Source organism: Halichoeres trimaculatus, unplaced genomic scaffold, assembly GCF_033239565.1.
Source record: "Halichoeres trimaculatus isolate MK-OKI-2021-1 unplaced genomic scaffold, fHalTri1.1 fHalTri1_scaffold_16, whole genome shotgun sequence".
NCBI classification, from domain to species: Eukaryota; Metazoa; Chordata; class Actinopteri; order Labriformes; family Labridae; genus Halichoeres; species Halichoeres trimaculatus.
Window position 1 is genome coordinate 15,133,348 of NW_027437194.1, and position 21,845 is coordinate 15,155,192.

The 21,845-nt window shown below is 40.3% G+C and overlaps 2 protein-coding genes across 4 annotated transcripts in view; one reads left to right on the forward strand and one right to left on the reverse strand.

Moving 5' to 3' along the window:
• Window positions 1-889: 889 nt before the first annotated feature.
• Window positions 890-18,409, reverse strand: chd1 (chromodomain helicase DNA binding protein 1). Its single transcript, XM_074690133.1, has 35 exons — window positions 18,004-18,409; window positions 15,477-15,594; window positions 14,629-14,836; window positions 13,838-13,957; window positions 13,503-13,699; window positions 12,941-13,215; window positions 12,381-12,606; window positions 11,227-11,327; window positions 10,947-11,125; window positions 10,541-10,665; window positions 10,198-10,414; window positions 9,967-10,056; window positions 9,658-9,848; window positions 9,212-9,400; window positions 8,953-9,115; window positions 8,509-8,661; window positions 8,318-8,389; window positions 8,079-8,228; window positions 7,819-7,967; window positions 7,596-7,692; window positions 7,407-7,502; window positions 7,113-7,289; window positions 6,837-6,997; window positions 6,714-6,755; window positions 6,500-6,633; window positions 6,112-6,250; window positions 5,881-6,031; window positions 5,518-5,640; window positions 5,290-5,433; window positions 4,915-5,208; window positions 4,660-4,794; window positions 4,125-4,303; window positions 3,720-3,871; window positions 3,366-3,642; window positions 890-2,402 (listed from the first exon to the last, which is right to left on the reverse strand). Exons 2-35 carry the CDS (start codon window positions 15,527-15,529, stop codon window positions 2,117-2,119), a joined length of 5,445 nt encoding a protein of 1,814 aa, XP_074546234.1. The 5' UTR covers window positions 15,530-15,594; window positions 18,004-18,409; the 3' UTR covers window positions 890-2,116.
• A 2,103-nt stretch (window positions 18,410-20,512) lies between these two features.
• The window catches only part of syk (spleen tyrosine kinase), a 28,228-nt gene continuing 26,895 nt past the window's right edge, over window positions 20,513-21,845 (forward strand). For 2 of the 3 annotated variants that reach the window (XM_074691201.1, XM_074691198.1), the window contains exon 1: window positions 20,513-20,674. The gene's annotated coding sequence lies outside the window, so the exon portion shown is untranslated. Of the gene's footprint in view, window positions 20,675-20,858; window positions 20,878-21,845 lie in introns of those variants that run through there. The other variant, XM_074691200.1, reaches the window with a different exon arrangement.

Below are 21,845 nucleotides of genomic sequence, written 5' to 3' on the forward strand. Positions count from 1 at the left end.
CATATACTGTTTTAAAATGATCAAATTTTGGGGGGGATTTGGGCAACTGATCTTTGGTATTTACATTTTTTATTTGATAATAATAATATTAATAACTTTTATTTATTTCAGCCCCTTCTAAAAACAATATTAAGATGATTTCCTAACAATTTCATGATGTCAGTCTACCTTTTGAGTCATTTTCAGTTCAGCATGATGTTCATTCAGTGAATTATAATCACATTTAGTTTATTTCAGTGGGTGGGGGTCCAGGAGTTAGTCACAGATATGTGCCTGAAAAAAAGGCTGTCAAATTTTTTTTTGCTGATTTGTGCTTTTATTTTGAAGGACATGTATTTCTTATGACAGAGTGCTGTTAGTTATGGTGCAATTCTTTGCTGGTAAAGCACTTTAACCTTTTAATGCTGTCTGTGAAATGACACAGAAGAATTACATAGTAATCATAGACTATATATATATATATATATATATATATATATATATATATATATATATATATATATATATATATATATATATATATATATATATATATATATATATATATATAGTCTATGGTTACCATTATGAAGTTTTTTGTTTGCACGTACTATTGACCAGCCACTGTGAAGTTGCAAGACAACACAGTTCCTTGAGTGTCCCCTTGAGGCTAATTTATCAGTCCATCTCGTGCGTACAACTGGAATGCGAGGTGACGGGTTTTTATACGCTCATTTCATCATTTTTCAAAGAGAAACAGGAAAAAGAAAAAATCCAGAAAGGGACAAATTTGAATCAGTTATAAACTAGTCGCTCCTCCCTCTCATACTCCTATAGTCAAATCTGTCTCCAAACTTTTCAAAGCAGAGCTTTTTAGTGTCAGTACTGGGTCTGGATGGCCTTGTCATAATAAAAAACGTGACACTGTGTAGGAGAGTTGGTACGAGTGAGTACAGGGATTGATTTTAATGGCTTCATAAACAACTATATAAAACCGTTCATAAAAATTCATGCACTTTCAGTGTAAAGTCATTTTCAAATATAGAGGAGATTTATGTACAACAGTGTGAACCGTAACAGTGACTTCATTCAGTTGGGTTGGTTCATCACAAATATACTTGGCTGCATAGAAACATTGACATTATTATTGCCTACGTAGAAAATAAAATCAAAGGTAAGGAAAGAAGAAGAAGATGTATAAAGTCTAGAGTTTTTCGATCTAACAGGAGCTTCTATTTAAAGAAAAGGTGGTGATTTCAAAAAGTTAGCCTCTCTCAGCTCACTGATTTCAACATAGAGACAAAGGAACTAAGCACTAGTAAGAAAAACTGAGTAAGAACTTTCCCTTTACCAAAAGTTACATTCTGAAAGCATTTAACGAAAGATCTATAGTACAGAAACTCACTTGGAGAATGACAAAAAGCCTGAGTCGATGGGGAAAAGTACAGTCATAATAAATCCCAAAAGCCTGAGGAAAAAAGACCACTGATTTACTATTTTACAAAAATTTACAACAGCATTATTGAAGGAAAAAAAAAACAAATGATACAAGTCGCTCTAAAAAAATCCAGGTTATTTTTTTACATCTAGGATATGTTATTAAATAATTCACACCAGGTGGAAACAGAAAAACCCAGGAAATGTGAAATGCTGTAAATGAGGTACTTCAGGTGGCTTCACCTTTACATCAACCTGTTCTGTGATTCTTGTGACGTCTCATCGAGTTAACACTTAAATAAGGTAGCATGATCGAGACAGACGGACAGACAAACATAGAGAAACAGTCAGACAGGATCCAGTGTCGAGGGTTGACGGGAATATGAGGCAGCACTCAGGGTCAACTGTGTCCAGAGTTAAAAAAAAGTTTACAAAAATAACAAAAATCAAGCTGCGTGCTGCTGAGCCCACGCATGCCGCAGCTCTCGACTCTTAAATAGAAAAATATGATTCTTTTATCTGCTGCCTGGTGGAGCCGCTCCCCGGCGCTCGTCCTGCAGGTTCCCGAGGTGATGAGCAGCAGCGGAGGAGGAGCCGCGCTGATGTGACGGCTGCTTCAAACAGCTGCAGGTTCAGTCCCTGTAAGGCATCTCGCTGTGTGTGAGTCTATGGCTGCTACACGCAGACCCTGCAGCTCCTGTTATGTCTTGCGGCTACTCCAGATCTGCTCCGGTGTGCTCTTGTGGTCCGACGAGTAGTCGAAGGGTGAGCGGTGACCCAGTGGGGAGCGGGAGTCGTAAGGGGAGCGCTGGTCTCGGGGGGAGCGCGGCCCGCTGGCTGAGGCTCGCTGCTCGCTCTGCCAGTCTGATGAGTGGTATCTGTAGGAAGAGCGGTGGTCTGACAGGGAGTGATCCTTGGGGTCCGACCGGTGGTCTCTGCTGGAGCGGAAATCCTCCAGCTTCCTGTGCTTACTGTCATTGTAGTATCTGCACGGAAACATGAGACCAGGTGAGATAACACTCAATGAGATGTAGCAGCCTGAAGGACTTTCAGAATCCTTAATCCTCGGCTTAGCCACATTCAAACCCCAATAGGTCATCTGTTATTTCCACAGTTTAGTGCAATGAATAATATTACATAAAACATAACATGCTTTGATGATCCTACGGAGAAATTCATCCCTTATAGCTGCGTTTAAATAAATTACACAATCAAGAAATGATGAGAGTGAAAAAACACAGGACAAATAAAGCAACAATATGAAAAGCAAAGGTTTTAAATTCTACACACAGAAAGAAAACTAAGAATGTTTAAAGCACAACAGGATAAGAGTGATACAATAAAGCAGTTGAAGAAATAAAAATACAACTGCGACACATATTAGATATCCTTCTGTAATTCTTTTCACACCTTTCCTGGCTTGACTGGTTTGGTTAAAGTGTGCCCAGAAACTTGGTGATGTACGATGATAAACAATAAGATTTTTGACCTGACAGCTGTAATAGGTTTTCCTGCTTCTTCACTGAGCATAAATAATAGTAAAAGCTCTCAGCACTGTTTTCAGGACAGTGAAAACTTAAAGGGGCTTTTTTTACATGCTGGCAGCGTCTGTTTTCAGTGTAAGATAGTGTAAGCCTCCCAGTATCAGCTGTTTTCTCCTCCGTGATCTGAGAAAAATTGTTCAACTTTTGGAGCACTACCTCACCTGCCAATGCCATTTCCTGATCACTGACCAAAAAGGATCAAAAAGGAGCAGATCATCTTTAACAACAATAACAGCAGAAGTCTGTACAGAGGGTAAACTTTGAAACAATGCAGATCGTAATTGGTCAACTTGGCAAAAATGTATTTATATATTTCTAACATTTCTGATATCGTAGCCATCGTCATTCCTCATTTAAATCAAACACTAAAAAACAAAGTTTGATGATCATTGATCATTTCCATACCTGTCCTGTCTGTCCCTGTCCCTGTCCCTGTCCCTGTCCCGGCTGTCTGGTCTGTAGTGGTCTCTGTCTCGGTGCTCTTTTCCGTTACTAAAGGACGGGTACGGCCTCTTCCTTGAGTCCCCTCCTCCTCCTCCTGACGTCTTTCTGTGGGTCTCTGACGAGTATCTCTCCTTGCTGCTGCTCTCGTGGAATCTGCCAGACGGCTGGTGTCTGTCCGAGCTGCAGCTGTCTCTGCTGCTCTCGTCCTGGTGAGAGTTGTCCTTCAGCCTCTCGATGTCTGAGGACAAACAACGCTCAGTCAGGGGGAACTTTTGCACATTTACTTCTCATACATCAGGTGGAGACTTGGCGTACCTGCATGTTTGTATCCATATGTGTTCAGATTCCTGGCGTTCTGCTCCATGGCCTGAGCGTTCTCTTGTCTCTTCTTGATGGCATGTTTGTAGAGTTTGTGAAGTTTTCTGGCGTCAAACTCAGTGAATTTAGAAACAAAAATCCACAGATTTCTGCAAGAAATGAAAAACTTTGATTAACAAAAAGAAAAAAACAGCATCAGTACCAAGTGCTATCTTATATTTCTGCCGGGTTAAAGGCTGTTAGACTTGAGAGCAAAGCAAAGAATCTGAATCTCGTCTCTGTTGTAAAAGTAGATTTTGTGATGATCATTTGGGGACAGTTTTATCATCCAGGCCTGACTGACGGTCATCTTATATTAGTTTGGCACTTGTATTTGATAACTGTGACACAGTGTGTACTAACTTTCTCCACTGCTTGATGAGGTCAGGGTTTGAGTACTCCTTCAGACACTCTGTGATGTGGTCTCCGATCTTTATGAGGCACTGCCTCGTGTGTTCCAGCTGCTCGCGCTCAGACAGTCCTTTCTCTGGTCTGTCCAGCTGCTTCAGAGCCGCTTTCACTGGTCGCATCCTCTCTTTGCACTGAAACATGAAACACAGGTGGGGTTGAGTCAACACAAACTTACTACAGCTGTAAGATAGAAAACATATGACATTGACAGGTCCTCAGCTGAGGAGTTAAAAAAAACTAAAAGCTGCCTGAGACTGCTTGGTTCTGATTGTATAAACAGCAAGTTAACAGTAAGCAGCTTTATTACATTTTAGAGTTACAAAAAGCTGGATCTCAACAGGAATTGTCTCTGGAATAATGTCAGACTCTAAGAACAAAAATTGAAACAGCCTTTGATGCAAGTTTTCATCCTTTGGACACCAGCGTTCCAGGATTGGGACGAGTTTTAAAGATGCCAGTGTGTCCTTCAAATAACAATGTAACATACCACACTGAAGGTCTTCTGGTCCAGTTCTTCGGACTCTTCAGAAACCGGGACGTTCTCTCCACTGGCTGTTATATGAACTGGGACATCAGAAGCTTTCTTCACCCGCTCTCGTACCTCAGTCTTTACTTCATTCGGCTGAAAAAAGATCAATAATTACTTAAAACAATCTTTGATTCATTTACACTCAGCCTATTGCTGTGTAGTTGTTAATTCATGACAAAAGAGAAAATCAGACATGTAGAATTATTATTTCACCTTCTCTGAGCTCTCCTCCTGTTTGTGAATCACCTCCAGAGGTTTTATTTCTTTCCTCTCTTTTGGCTCCTTCTCCTTAATGTCCCAATTATCCTCCTTCTTCTCTTTTTTGACCTCTTTTTTGATCTCCTTTGCTTTGACCTCCCTCTCCCCTGACGAAGACCCATCGTCCTCCTCTGGCTCATCATCATCCTCATCGTTGTCTTCATCCTCGTCCTCTTCGTCTTCCTCCTCCTTTACCACCACCCTTTCAGCTCGACTACGCCTGTTTGGTGTCTTCACAGGAACCACGGGCTGAAAATGACAAACTTGTTACCCATCACCTTTACTTCATGAAAGAGCAGGAAAAAAATCAGTGCTGAAAGTGAAGTGTACCTTTTCTTCCTCCACCTCATCCTCATCTTCTGATCTCTTTTCCGGTGAGGGCTCAGAGGACGTGCTCTTCATCACCTCGTCTGCCTTCGATGGCTTTAGAGTTTTGCTCTTTTTACTTCTTGGTTTCCTCTTTCGTGAGTTAGCCTGAAAACAGGGTCAGACATGTTAGACTATCTCAGAGTTTTGGTGCAGACGCAGACTGAGGGGCAGGATTTCTGTGAGACTTACTGTCCCTGCTTGTTTCTGTGCTTCTCTCTTGGCCAGGTCTTTGCTCAGCAGCTTGATGAGGTAGTCTGCTCGTGTCTGTAGCTGTTTGGCCTGAGGCTTCTTGTCAGGGTCGTCTGGGAGGAGCTGAACAACAGTGGACGCAGAAAACATCACTTAAAATGCAGCAACTTAAAGCTGATGTGATTTAAGATTCTGGTCCTGCTGTGTATCAGATTGACATATTTTTGTTGTGTATGTTTTCACACACAGTCAGGGACATTATTTTCAGTATTTTAGTTTTAAAAAAAGAAATTAAATTCCATATTACACATAAAAATCCTCTAAAGAACATAAAGGCTCATAAATTTTAAAGTCTGCTCTTACTTTGTGTGTGAGATTGAGGTCGGGGTCCATCTTGATCATCTCCCAGCTGCCGTATCCGTACTCGTAAATTCCAATGAGGAGGCTGGAGTCGTCCTCCTTCCCCCACTCAATGTCAAAGTGCGCTGCCTTCGAGTGGCATGGAATCATATACCTATCCGGACACACACCAACAGTTAAAACTCAGACATATGTTCATATGTTACACTGTACGTCAGGTCACGCGAGTCTTACTTCTTCCTCTCCTCGGGGTCAGCAGGAATGGCTTTGTGAAGTGGAGCCAGCTCTTCTTCATGGGAGATCACAAGCTTGGCGTTCACCTGAACTCCAGAGATCCTGAACGTCGGACCTTTTACCTTCCCTCTCCTGCCTCCTGGACATCACGTAAAGAGTAAAAAATGTGTCAACAAACACAAAGCTGCACACTTAAATAAAAAAATTAACATCAGTCTTATCACAACAGCACAAAACTGTTTTCATGGGCTAACGCAAGAAAACCATCATTTTAAGTTTCGCCAGAATAAACCTGATCCTCAAACAGAAATCTTAAAGTTGTTTGGATGAAAATGTGTATTTTACATTATGTTGAGAGAACATCTATGAGCGACACCTGTTTGTTTACCTGAGGTCTTCTCTTGTCCACAGGGGTTTTCTCGTAGTGTTCTCACACAGCCGTTATGAAGCGTGTCTGCCAAACGTTTCAGGTCATGTTCAGACTTATCAACAAGTTCAGCATCCCGAGCGATAGCATCCAGCCTGAGTGGAACAGACAAACATTTAGAGGACTGCGAAGGACTTTTTTTGTGTTCTCCTTTAACGGCTGAAAACCTGCTTACCTCTCCAATGGTCCTCCAAACTTCTTGTAGCTCTTCACAAACCTGTGAACATTTCAGGGAGATGTTAAATGGAGTGAGTAATAAGTAAACTAATAATTGAAAAATGTTTGCTTATGTCTGAACCTTCTGATCTCAGCGTCAGTGAAGCCCTTGATGTTTTCACGTGGAATGGTCCGCGGCCGTCCTCGTTTCTTTGGCCTCTTTCTGTCTGAGGGCGAGTCGCTGTCGGAGCCTGAGTACCGTCTGTTCCTGCTCTGCCGACCCCCACTGGAGTTAAAGCTTATCTGAAAACAGAGAGAGGAAAAAAAACACTAGATGTAAAACTACAGTGGCAAGAACTTTTCCCCGAGTTACTTATCCCAAAAGTCTGTAATGTAGCTTGCAGGTGTACTCGTGTACCTGTTTGGCACAGTTCCTCATGCGTGGCAGCATGTAGATTTCCTCCAGCTCTTTCTGCCTCTCCTCCTCCTCCATCCTCCTCCTCTGCTCCTCAGGAATGATGTCGTCCCAGCTTCTCTGGCTGCGCTCGGAGTCGATGTCAATCTCTTCTTCCTCCATCATGGAGAAGTTGGCGACCTTCACGGGACACAAGACAGAAAAATGTGATGTAGTACTTTGTTATTGCAAGGATCAAATATTGTTGGAATAAGTTAAAATAGTTTCAGAAACAATACTCTGGATGCTTTACGTTACCTTAAACTGAGACAGAAGTTCTTCTCCTACTGTGGACGGTCCTGGGTCGTTTTCTCTCGTCTCTGCTCTTTTGAGGATCTCATCAATGTCCATTTCCTACACAGCAGAGTTCACCATGACTTACAACTTCAATGCAATTCTCAAAGAATCTAGGTTTGCGTACTGAAAACCCTGAAACAAACTTTATACCTGAGGCTCTTGCTCCTCTCCCTCCTGCTCTTTAAAAAGTTCCTCAGCACCAAATTTCAGGATGGCCGACAACTCCTCTTTGTTGAACGGAGCCGAACTGTTTGACAGAACACAACAAAGTGACACAATAAACTTTAAGAGAATCAAAAACACATTAAAAACAACGTATTGATACAGTGAGGAAGGGAGCTGAAAATGTTGTGACTGTGTTTTTGTTTCTTGCCTGGAGGGGGCAGCACCAGTATGTAGGACAGTTTTCCCCGTGGTGTCCATCCTCTGGATAACAAGGTGGTCCAGCACCATCTTCTTCTTCGCTCTTTCAATGATGTCCTCTTCCACTGAGCCCTTTGTCACCAGACGGTAGATGTTAACCTGTCGGGTCACACAAAGTGTTAATAAAGTTATCTGTTTAACAGCTGCCTTGATTTTGATGCATCATCATAAAGTGGAATGATGAGTTTTATTCGGTGAAGACTTGCTCACCTGTCTCTTTTGTCCGATCCTGTGAGCTCTGGCCTGAGCCTGCAGGTCGTTCTGAGGGTTCCAGTCTGAGTCAAAGATGACGACTGTGTCAGCCGAGGCCAGATTGATACCAAGACCCCCGGCACGCGTTGATAAGAGGAAGCAGAAATCCTGGAGGCAAAAACAAGGATAACCATATGTTCACATCCTCATAAATTCAAACAAAGCTGCATTCAGTGTCGTCAGGTTGTTTCACTCACCTCTGAGCCCTCTGCATTAAAGTGATCCAACGCCTGCTTCCTCATCTCTCCTTTGATGGAGCCGTCTAATCTCTGCAGAAAGTCACATCATTCAAAATTAATTTCACAACAAGTGGACACTCATGTGAGGCATATTTGTTCAGTGTTCTCACAGATTACCCAGCATTAATGGGAGCTAATTCTGAATGTACCTGAAAGAGGAACTGCCGACTCCTCAAGTAATCAGCCAGAATATCCAGCATCCGCACCATCTGAGAGAAGATGAGGACTCTGTGTCCTCGCTCTTTTAAACGCACCAACAGTTTGTCCAACAGAACCAGCTTCCCACTGCTGCGGATCAGTTGCTGTTGGAGAGAACAGAAACTGTAAGTCTTCATTTTCCTCACAGCTACAAAATCCATATTTAACTCCACTGTGCTCTTTTTATTCTGCTAGTTGTTATAAAAAAATTGTTCATGATCTCTCTTTGTTGCTCTGCAAAAAGTCCCCAAAGTACAAAACCGATCAGGCAAAAAGTTGCCTTAAAATTCTTGTAGAAAGAAGGGATTATTTTTCATTATTTCACAACAGAGTCACAGAAAAACCGGACTCCAGACCCCTGAATTAAAAAGATATGAACATTAAAAGGAACGGACCTGTAAAGCTTCAGCTTTGTTGAAGAACTCATGGTCCTCAGGGGGCTTGATCAGGTAACAGTGGTTACAGCATTTCTTCAGCTCCATCATGATGTTCAGGAAGCCTGATGTGCTGCCTTTGGTACCTTTACTGAGAGCCTTGTAGTTCCTGGTCAGGATCCATCTAAACAAGAGCGCACATGATGGAGGTTAATGACTCTTGAATATGAGTGTGAAAGACACATTAGAATCCTTGTTTTTGTTTAAGTTCTTGTCTTACTTGTAATACTGTTTCTGGATAGCGCTCATCTCCACTCGGAGGATCTGCTCCACTTTGGCAGGAAGAGATTTCTCCACGTCCTTTTTCACTCGGCGCAGGAGAAAAGGTTCGAGCTCTTTGTGTAGACTGGTGTAGCCCGAGTCTCGGCCTTTACCGTGCTCTTCTTCAAACATCTCCCAAGAGTGAAACCTTGATAAAAGAACACACATCAGAAAAATAACCATAAAAAACCTTTGCAAGTTTTCTCTTTTTTTTTCCAAGTCTGTAGGAAAGGTTTGTTTGTGTAATATTACCTGGCGTATGCCATTGTTATTGTAAAGCATTGTGGAAGACTTTATGATACTACTGGGGATTTAAACTGAACATAGAAGCCCGTAAAATCTCACTGAATCAAAACCATTCTGTGTATCATCTTTTGTCTGTGTGTAACAGCTGATATGACCTACTTCTCAGGCATGATGAAGTGCAGCAGGGACCAGAGCTCTTTCAGGGAGTTCTGCAGAGGCGTCCCTGTGATCAGAAGCCTGTGGTTGGACTTGAAGTCGATCATGGTCTTGTAGAGGAGGGAGTCATCATTCTTCAATCGATGCGCCTCGTCCACACCAATGAAGGCCCAGCTAACATTTCCCAGAAAAGACTGTGGAGACACATTTACGAATGTTTTTCATGGAGTAAAATCACTGATGACTGATGACTGTAACCACTTCAGATGTATTTTAGAAAGTAATCTGCAGTGAAGTGAAGTGGGTTTGAACCTTGTCTTTGAGAAGGATCTCATATGTAGTGAGGAGGATGTTGAATTTCAGTCTCTTGTTGTGCACGTGCATCCACTCGTATGTCCTGATCTGTTCATGGAAAACACACAGTGAAAAGAAAAGTTTAAAATACAAACACAAACAAATCAAGATTATATGTTTGTATCTAAATGGTACACAGAATGTCCTACTGTTTGTTTTTGTGTAAAATCTGCATTAAGACCACCGTACCATGTTCCTACTGCTGATGTCTCCAAGATAAACAACCACGTTCATCTGAGGGGCCCACAACTGAATCTCTCTCTGCCAGGAGGTGAGTGTGGACAGAGGCACAACCAGCAAGAAGGGTCCATACAGCTGATGATCATTGAACATGTAGTTCAGGAAGCTGATGGTCTGGATGGTCTTCCCTAAACCCATCTCATCAGCAAGGATGCAACTGTTACCTCTGTGAGAGGAAAAGAGCAACAGGAATAGCTCGGACTGTGACCAACGGATAAAATGCATTTGTTTCTGAAGTGCCAGGAATTTTGGATGATGAAAACAAAGATTTTAAGGACCGCTGAGCTCTTACTTGCACCATGAGTGTGCCATCCAGTTCAAACTGTCCAGCTGATAGTCTCGGAGCTCCAGTCCATCTCCTCCGATGTAAGATGGCTGCTTCTTCATGGGCATAAACCTAGGTCTCTGTTTCAGCACCTGGAGAGAATGCAGCAGGTGAGGTCTGTGTTTCAGCTTGGCAGGTACCATTTTTGTTGACTGGCTACTTTGTTTTGTTGAAGAGCAAAATGCATGAAAGACAGGCAGCGGGAGAAATTTCTTTAAGGTAATAATGATGAAACTTATTCCTCTGTGTTCTAGTTATTCATCCTTACCTTTGTTTATATGAATTTTGACAAAAAAAGGGTTAAAAAAAGATCACAAGAAGCAGAAAAGCAAACAGAGATACTGGTAGGACATTTCTTCTGTCTTTTGTTCACCTTGCAGTCTCTGAATGGAATGGTCTTGGACTGATGTCTGCACATGTAGTCATCGATGCATTTCTGGAACTTTTTGGCGATCAGAGCTCCATCCTCCCAGCTGCACTCTGAGTACGGTAAACCCTGCCACTTACACAGGTAGTCTGGGTAACCTGCTGCTGATTTCTGGTTCGAATGTCCTGTTCAAAGAGAAAGCAAAGGGAACGGTTTAGCAACGCAAGTTCAGTGAGATCCAATCTAAAATATATTCTGAAAATGCAATAGAGGGTAGGAAACACACCAATTATTCTCTCTACAAGCTGATACTGAGAGTGCAGGTCGTCCATAAGTTCTTCTTGACAATTGAAGTACTCAATATCCTCTGGAGAAGCTGACTTCAACCTGAGTAGAACAAGAAAGATTGAGAAAGTTAGAGTCAGACTGTAACTTGTGTTGCATTGGTACATTTTCTAGAGCTTGTTGGGGAAAACGTAGACACTAAAAAGATCCTAACAGAGGTGTTAAAAATGTGATTACATGTCTCTATGACAGCATAAATATTCATCTAAAATATATCAAGGTATTATTGTTGAACAGAATGAAGAAGGATAACACTGTCTTTTTTCACAAGTGGCAGAAAGGAAGAAAAGTCTTAAGAGTGACAGGTCACGTCAGTGGATAACACCACCATACTAAACACAGGTTCTGCAGGATGACAGCTGTTTTGATGAGCAATCAGCACAATGCTTCTCTGATACACTTGAACAAAACCTGAGGCATAAATGGACTTCATCAAAAATGAAAAAAGAAATGGTTCATGCTTTTGCTCTGTCAGCTCCATTTCATTGCACGTTAGTTTTAAGGGAGATGACTTAGTTTACCTTTAAAACGTGTGTGAACAGTTACCGTCTGCTGACAAAAAATATTAATGGCCTGTAGGGAAAGAGCTGTGTGAGCTTTCCTTGCTAAAAATGCAGCTCTGTTACCTCAATTTGGCAACAGATCAAATATACCCCCAGGTGAATAACTGTCAAGCAACTTGCAGACTGTGTTAACTCTGTAGACCTTTGTACATATTCATGTATATCTCTTGCTGTTCAAAAAGATGCTAACACAAACAGTCAGTCTTCCAACTGGTGGTTTGTGCAAAGCTGAATAATCAATATGAATCCCAAAAACAGCCTATAGTGAGAAACTAAGGACAGTTTATGAAGCAATACAAAAAGCTGACATTTAAATTTAGGTCTTTGTGAAGAGGCTTAAGCTGTTTGTTAAGACAAAAATGGCACTGACTCTTCTTTATGGCCTAAAGATACAAATTACACTAACAGCAACGAGTTCAACAATCTCTATTTAGTAATTTTAATGCCTTTTAACAGTTGTGAGTGGCTGCATGTCAGGTTAAAACTCTAAAAATAAGTTTTAAAACAGGTTTTTATATAAAAAAACCCTCACCATTTCTTTTTCTCCTGGTCCTTCTTCTTGAAATTGTCGAGTTTCTTCATGCCCTTCACATTCTGTAACTTGAGCGTCTCCTCTGTCTCCCAGGTGTTGTGGATATGGGCCCAGTTTTTCCACTTTATCAAATACTGGATGTCACCGGCTTCTTTGTTGGGATCGAAGTTGGCGTTTGGGTCCCCGTCTGCTTCTACAGCGTATACAGTGGTTATACTCCCAGTTGCTGTTTGGAGAAAACAAAAGAAATACTGAGTTACAAAGTCCATATGTCAGTCAGCCGGTGGCTGTGGATCAGTGGTAGAGTTATAAACTTTCAATCAGAAGGTTGAGGGTTTGATGCCAGCGACTGCACATGAAGAAGTGGAGGTCAGTGGATGGAGTATGAGCTGGAGGAGTGAATGGACACTGATGGTCCCCTACCACAGCAGCCTCTACCATCAGTGTGTGTATGTGGCATGGATTAGAAAAGTGCTGATCTATTTATCATTCTTTCGAAAAAAAAAAAAAAGGATGAAAATGTCTCTAACGCTGAACAGCATAAATCTTCGAGGCCTCACCTTTTTTCCGTCCTATCCTGCTGTCCATCACCCTCTCCAGTGTTTCAAACTCATCTTCCTCAGGCTGCGGTACATCTTCACCCAAAACTTCGACCAAATCGTCGGAGTCTGTCTTCAGCTCCTCGTCCTCCTTATAGCTGATATTGACTGTGGCCTGTCGTCGTGGACCTGCAGACGCCACCTTCTTGTAGTTCTCATCCTCATCATCGGAGGACGAACACTTCTGGTTTTTCTTCTTCTGGTTACTGCTTTTCTTTCCATTTCGAAAATTCATCCTGAAGCAAACAAGAGAATAGGAACTTGTTAGACTTGTGCTGCTTTATTGTTGCTCTGAACCACCCTTTAGGAATTTGATGGGTATATACAAAAGAACATTGTGTTTCATGCATCATGACAGATAAGATTACAGACACAGCAGAGTGATAGCCTTTAATAGTCATTAAGTATACCAATGATGAAAATTTCACTTGTAGGAGATCACCATCTAAATGGTTCTGCACAAGGAAAATGATGAGCCTCTGTATCCACACGTCACATAACAGTCATACAACAGTTCACTTACTTAGTTGGAGGCTTTTTGCTTTTGATTTTGTGACTGGGCTCATAGTCTGATGCCGTCTCATCGCTGTTTTCCTCTGCTGATGAGTCTGATCCAGATCCACTGTCAGATCCTGAACCTGATCCCGAATCAGAGGAGCCTGAATTTCGTCTCCTTTTGGATCCACTCGATGAGTCTGATTCATCGCTACTTGATGAGTCCTGAAAAAGATAACAAAAGAGGAAACGCTGACCAAAAAGCCATCATTCGCCTCCACTACTTCACTTTATTCCAAAACTGGCTGAGTCCCAAGTTCAAAAGAGCAGAAAAGGAAGAAGAATGATCAGTCAGACACAAACCTCATCTGATCCACTGTTAGAGGAGCTTTGTCTCTGCTGCTGCTGTTGCTGCTGAAGCTGTTGTTTCCTGAGCATAGCAGATCTTTGCACTGCAAGGATACTTGGGTTGGACTTCCAGAACTGCAAACAATGAGCACAGTGGAAGATTAGCCCAAAAATCTGTGAACATGTTTAATAAGCTTTCACATGACAAGAGTGATCACGCAGTTAAACACCCACTGTGTGGCACCAGCAGGGCTCTAAAAATGTGTCAAACTGGGTGAAAGGTCAAAACATATGAACTCTAAGTAGGGCATGTAATGATTTTCCAGATCAGTCGAATTCACAATTCAGATTTTTCATTGACCATTATTATCAGTGAAAACATGAACATGCACAAGGCACACTAAAATTCTACTGATAATGTAAATAAAGCAATAATTGACGTTGTGTAGTGACGTTGTGTCACTGCAGATATAAAAACAAATATCGAAGTTTAAAAAACTATCATCATAACCTTTGCATGAACAATTTTCCAATTATTAACATGAAAGATTAGACAAGTCAAGTTTTGGATGCATTTTTCAGACTTATTCACTGAAATTGTTTTTTTTAAGCAGTTCAATACATTTGAAAGACTTTGATATAGAGTTACTGCAGATTAAATGAAAAGCTAAATCTTTTTTTGATTGCTTCAGCAGCATAACGACTTTTGATGCTAACCCTGTTCAAATAAAATTAATCAAAATAATTAAATATTCCCGGATCAAAATAATTTGCAAATAAATCCACCTTTAAAGGACACTTCATACCTCAGCTCCATCAATGTTTGACTTATTTGGTGGTTCGATCTTCTCCTTGGATTTCTCGTTGTCAGAGTCTGACTGGCTGCCGGAGTCTGAGCCACTACCTGAGTCACTGCTCCCTGATTGGCTGCTGCTGCTGGAGGAGCTGGAACTGGAGCCTGAGCCGGACCCTGACCCTGACCCCGATCCAGAACCGGATTCATCATCGGAATTACTGTAAAATTGAAAGAGAAACATACACACGCACATCAGTGGCTTAGAAATTAACAGATAAATTAACAGATCCTCAAAAACATCAAGAGTAAGGTTTTGTACTATATCCCTCAAAGTGTTCCAACATGTTCTGACAATATAAATATAATACTCATGTTCAGCTTCAACTGAACTTTCTTAGCATCAATTCTGGCCTCAAACACAAACACAGAGACAGATGGATACTAAAGTGAGTTAATACGTATTTCTTTTATTAATATGGCTACAGAATACAAGATAAAGTGAAACAGTTGGATTTTATGGCAGTTAATAGGTAAGCTTAAATAACAGAGCTTTCCAGCGACACATAAAAAACTAAAACAACAATGTCATAAAATGAAACAGTAGATCTAACTTTCTAACACCACCCCTATTTTGTTATTAACAAACAAGACAAGAAAATGCTCTATCCCTGACAACCAAAGATCATTGACAAAAGGTACAAAGGTTTTCTGCTACAATCTACTGTGTATAGATTAGGGTTCAGCAACAAACACAGACATATTTTTCATCAGCATCATCTTAGATGACACAAGAAATCTGTGAACCTACCAACAAAAACAATCTGGTGCTCTTTAACAAGCAATGAGCAGACAACTTACCTTGATTCTCCGCTGCTGTTGCTCACACTTTCATCCTCACTGCGTCCCGCCATGCTGAAGTCCACGAATATAGACTTCCCCCAGACAAACCTGCAGTTTAATTGTCGACGTGGCTTACCTGTAAGAGAAGACCAATAACAGTAATGAAAAACTCTTGTCATAATCATAAGTGCTAATTAGAAAAATCTATTAAAACTCAAGACAAGACAATAAATTCAAAAACATCAGCCAAACTCAACAAGCACGGTGCATATAACAATGACTGTGTTTCCAGCGTAAACAGGGTCTGAGTAAAAAGCTGAATGATGACATTCCAAAAAAAGCTTTAGGAATTACTGTAAAAAAGGATACAGTTGGTGAAGCTGCATTTAATAAATAATGTTTGCTAAATAGTATTTGGGAAATAAAAAGGCTCTGCTTTAATGTTCAGATGTCAACACATTGTAGGTTCAAATGATCATGTTTCCAACAATGGTAAAGTATGTTTGCAGCTTAATAAAATAACACTGACTAACTTTAACCCCTGTATCCAAGTTTAACCCATGAACTGTCCTTGGAGATGACTTCACTGTTTTATTTTTGAATAAGACTGATTTCATTTGTACTCCGTGTATGCTAAGTTGTGAAACAATTTCGGCTGTCTTCATGTCTTGATTTTAGAAGAAAAGTTTTTACAGTAATCAAACATTTAGCAACAGAAAACCTCTATTTGATATTTGTAGAAATGAAATGCAACAAAACATAAAAAGAAACATTTGGCCTTTTTGTCCCAAGAGACCCTTTACAATTGTCAAAACTGTAAGCGTTGAAATTCTTTGTTCTCCTCGATGTGTTATACTTTTTAACGTGTTAACTGTATTTTTGTTTCTCTTACTCTTCTGCCTTGTGTGGTGTTCGTGAACTCACGCTAAATAATGAACAATAATTATAAAGAATATATTTACTAAGAGGTGTGTGTCATCCTATATAAAGCTTAAATATCTCATAATGTTCTCAAGGAAAACATCACGGATCATACGGTGTTATGGAGATGGCTTTAGCTCTACGTAACTTCAGCTACATTTGTTCCATTAGATCCGAGGCCTAAAAGGCCTAGGCAGTACAGCGTGTTTTTCACGTTTATTATAAGCGTAGTCAGTACTATTTAGTCATAAAAACTTTATTACCAGTTGATGGGGCCAAAACTTACTTCAGCTATTGCTCCTCTAGTCAACTTGGTGTCATTTTAGCCTATCTGTGGCTACTGTTTAGCTCCTAGCTAAGAAGCTAACACTGGTGTTCCGTAGAGTTGTGCTGCTTTGTCGAAAAATGCCACCATAGCGCGAATCGATAAAAGAGCCAATCATCTAGCCATTTTAAAAAGTTCACAATCATTTTCTGTCACATAGCTACTCATTGTTGTAGTTTATCAGAGCGTGTGAAGCATTTCATGCGTTAAAAGCAATATAGTTACAACATTAAGAGAAGCATACCAAGAGCCACTATCAAACGATGCTCTCTTTTCGTATCCAGACATGAGTATACAGACAAGCACAGTTTGCAGTAAGAGAATGGAGGGAAGCATGCCTCAATTCTGTATCACAAGGGCTTTGTGTCAGATTTAAGGAGAAATTAATGGTTGTATCAATTTCTAGTCAGAGTGTCAATAACCAGGAATGTAGACATGCGCACGCGCAAAGCCGCTTATTCTTACATCACGCTAGGTAACACTTCTCGTCACTACACCAGCTCAATACGCCAACATTAGCAGTTGGCGGGGTTAGCTGTAATGTATGCAGGCACATCCAACCCGCCGAACGGTGTTTCTTCCTAACAGTCAAATCACAATGTTGCAAAATTCATTCTCATACCAGCACTAGAGGCTTTTGATGACGTTTGTAAGATAATTTATACACCCAAACTGTCTTTTGCGAAACCAAACAGCCATTTGCAGTTTGCTAGCTTGTATGTGTTATGCTAGTGTTTTGCCATTCTATTTGAAAATTACAATACTTATGAAACAAAAATAGCTACCCACATTGTGTTGAACCTTCGCGTATTTTCGGTACAAAATATGTCAAACACAACCTAAACCTACATTTTTATGACTGAAAGTCAATGTGGACTGAATAAACATGAAGTGATGGTCCAGCGTTTACTGAGGTTGTCAGGGAAAGTCGTGTTAGCTCACGTCCTGAAGCACGAGGCTAGCACGAGAGCTAACAAAATGACTAAACTTTACGCTACTTTATGTTAGCACTGGACCGGTGGAATGCTAGCTCTCTTACTTTATCCGATAACTATTGCTTTCAACTAGGCAGCATTTAAAAATGCAAATGTCTGTGTACGCAATGAACCGCATAATGGGGGCAACATGTTTATTATTCATTACTAAACCCACAAACACAAATGAGCTAACCTAACTTCACCCTCTTCCATCTTGTTTTCATTCGCCGCTCACTTCTCGCGGCTTTTACCGCATCAACATGCTGCGCTAGCTTACTTTTCAGCTTAACTTTGGAATAAGTAACTCCACTGTTTATGTTACCTGTGAAACTCGAATGAAAATGATGACTTAATCCACCTTCCCGTGGCTCCTTTCTTCTTTTATATCTCCACAGAGCTAGCAGTCGCTAATAGCTAAGGCTATCCTATGATAGCCTGCTAGCTATCTCCCAGTCAGGGAGAGCAACCCCGGATAATTCAGTTCAATTGAACTTGTACAATGCTGGTCGTCCTCTTCCACCAAAAAATCAAATTAGTCCCCTTTTCAATTTGAGGTGTAGGCAAAGTTAAGTGCTCCACGGTCAGCTGTGATTGCAGAAAGCTGGCATTTCAGACCAGGCTCTTCCGACAACCGGCCTCCGCCATGACGCCGTACGGTTCACTTCTCTAGGAAACCCCGCACAGTGACGTCACGACCGTGCTCATCTGCTCTCTGCAACAGAAGCAAACATCTGGCGTGAGTATAGAAGTTATCAGCGTTTACGAAAACTAACAACTTAACTGACTGGAATGAAAATACAATAGAGGCTCCTAATGTTGAGGATAACAGTTCCCCCCAACCCCACCCAATACTGGGCTAACTAACAAATTAAATAAAAAAAAAAAAAAATAGAGCAATAATTTTTTTCAGGACTTTACCGATCTCATTTTGTTATTTGGCTCAACTGAATATTTCATCCAGTATTATAAAGATATTTTTTGAAAGTACCAATGTTTTGAACAAAAAAACATGTAAATAATAAAAAATGTGTCATTCGTTTTCTGTTTTGGTTTCGTGTCACATGGCTCCAGAGGTGATCAGAGCAGATTAACAAAAGCATCAGCTACAACAGGTCAATTTACAGTAGCACACGATGAACTGCGCTCAAAAATTTTCTGCATATAGGCACAAATTCAATACCTTAGGCTTTATCGTGTGTGTGAAAGTCACACACACACACACACACACACACACACACACACACACACACACACACACACACACACACACACACACACACACACACACACACACTTAACTGTACATCTGCTTAGTATAGCCTCAAAACCTCTACTGTCAAAACTTCAAGATTATTTTCATCTTTGACATTATTTTATAATAATGTTATGATAATGTTATGATAAATGATTATTACTACATTAACACATACATAAAATCCCCCATGTTAAACAAATTTCATGGATAAGCAGCCCTCCAAGCTTAGAAAAAGACTTGACCAAATGCATTTTAGCTGAGCTTCTTACAAACCCGGGCACGCCTCTCAGTTCTGCCCAGTCAATGAAACTATACACCAGTCCTAGTCTAATGCTTATAAAAATACATTGAAAACAGTGTTTGCACAATTAAATTAGCAAATTCTATTGAATTAAAAATGGCATTTAATGACATAAAGGTCCATTGCATTTGCCCAGGCTAGTGTCTTGTTTTTGCACAAAACGAAAATTATGACTGAGTAAAGTTTCAGGAGTTGTACAATTTACACTAATGGAGAGTTGATAGTTAGCAAAGTGTTCATGGAGCTGTAGGGCTGCTTTCATTTACTTTACAGTGGATTAAATAAAATCACATCTTGTTTACATTACACATTTAAAAAAAAATCTATCAAAAATATGAACAGTGCAAAAATGAATCATTCATTGCAAACAGAACACAATATTCCTTTCCAAATAATAGCAAAAAAAAAAACAAATAAAATAAATAAATAAATAAAAAAAAAAGGTAAAAAAAAAAAAAAGAGTGAGTTAGGCTGAGGAGGGACAGGAAGAAGTAAAGCTTCTCCTATGCAGGTTCAATCAGTAGATGATGATGATAAAACTTTATGTGGAAATATAAGGTCTGAATTGATCCTTAAAAGTGTATTAAGACAATTTGTCATGCCATTAAGCTGCTACTCTGTGGATTAAAAGCAATCAAGTAAAGATACTGCCAACAAAGGTATAAAATATGAATTTAAAGGTTACAAGGTAGAAAATGGGAGATGCTTCAAAGTAGAAGCAAGAGCTGAGGGAGCCATGTTAAAAAAGATGAGCCCATTGCCCATTTCTCTACACTCGTGAAATAATTGTGGGTTTTCTTTTCCACAGATTGTTGAAAAATATGATGTGGCACTGTTCTCCGACTCTTCTATTTTCAGTGTCATTATCTGAAATGAAGTGAGCTGCCTTCTGTAGTTTGTAGCTTTCAGTCCAGTGAAAGTGCCACTTTGAAATCTACTACGTTTGGGCCGTGTAAGTAGGCCCTAGCAGCAGAAGCGCCATCTGCTGGCAAAACACACTCAATGCGTAGCAATACGGGGTATATTCATATCAAACTACTTGAATCTAAGTTCTAATCAATTTTGCGCGTACCTTCTTTGACCACGGTTAATTCATAAAAGAGATTTAAATCGGAAAATATTCAGTAATTTGATTTAAAAAAAAAAAAGAAAAAAAGAAAAAAAAAGGAAAGAAAAAAACCCTCCATGCCTGATTTATGTCATCGAGCATCATTGGCCCGCTGACTGAGCTCGTTATATTTGGACCAGTAGGAAGTGACCCAGGAAGCTCTTCTTCTGCATCCACAAACATGTTCGGGTGCTCGTGATGGGACACTGCTGCAGAGAGTCCGGGATGTTAGAGATCCCTAGTCCCGTTCACAGATTCAGAGCTGCCTCGGTAACAACAATGGGCTGACCGGGACAGACTGCGTGCAGGAACCAGACTGCAGGCAGAGGGTGAGTGTTTAAAGATTCATTCCGACACAGTTATCCGCCGAGTGCGTGCTTTAGATTTTATTATGTGGTACTTATGGTGCGAAACAGCAGAGGACAGGAGCTCTGCAGCGAGCTGGTGAAACAGTGGAGGGAAGAAACGACGTAGGTAATGCGGAGTAAGCCTGGGGTCCGCGTCATTAATGAAAGATCCTCCTCCTGCAAAGGTATGTTGGAGGGTGTAACATGCATTCACACACACACATACTCCTGATGAATTAGATCTGATGTGACTGCTCTGCCATGAATGCTGCAGACCTCAACAGACCGAGTCATTCAGAGCTGTTGTGTTACTTTATTCTTCTAAACATTAGATGTTCAGAATATGAAAAATATAAAGAATATGTATTAAATATATTTATTGATATATCTATGTTTCCATTTCAAGATATGAACATTATTTGATAATAGTAATTTAGGCAGAAAGCAGTTGTAAGATGTGTTTACCCTTTTCAGTCAGTAATTTGCAGATACATCTCTTATGCAAAGACAGTTGATGAACTCCATGCACCAGAAAAATAGAAAATTATCCCTTCCTCATGAATATAGATCATCCAGATTTACTTTTGCTAGGCTATCTCTGTGAAGCTTCACAGAATGTTTCTCACCTGGTGAGCTAGTGGTGAGTGTTATCAGGCTGCAGAAGCTTTAAATTATGTTTTAATTAAAACAAATAAACAAAAAATTAAATGACTGATATATTTCCTGGGTTGGCTTACAGATCTTAAAACATGTATTTGACATGTATTATTATTTTTATACCATTCATAACCCAGCAGTTTCCCTCACACTGGGGTCATAGCAGTTTCCCTCTGAATGTGATTGTATGGTTTTTCCACAAGGGGGCGCCAGGTTTGTTTAGGTTCTGGGTAAACATGCTCTCTTTGTCCTTCTTAATACAAACCGTCAACCTGCTCCAAGTTGAAAAAAAAAAAGATGATTAAGAAACAGGGAACACATAATGGTGTAATGTTAAACTGGTGGGGGTACAGCTCTAAGTTCGTTGCTTAAGCTTGGGGTAAAGCATTCACAATAAATACACAATTTAGTCAATCTTTTCATTCCAAATCAGTTTACAGATCTTTACTTTATGCATCCCTCAATATACATGAGAGGTAAAACCTGTCTGAGTTCT

Excerpts from the sequence above, each read along its gene's own strand:
- chd1 (XM_074690133.1), bottom strand. The coding sequence starts at position 15,529 with ATGGCGGGACGCAGTGAGGATGAAAGTGTGAGCAACAGCAGCGGAGAA. Across the intron at positions 10,666-10,946 it reads TTCCATTCAGAGACTGCAAG|GTGCTGAAACAGAGACCTAG; the intron begins GTGAACAAAAGA and ends CATTCTCTCCAG. Across the intron at positions 7,503-7,595 it reads GAGAGGAGCAAGAGCCTCAG|GAAATGGACATTGATGAGAT; the intron begins GTATAAAGTTTG and ends TCTGCTGTGTAG.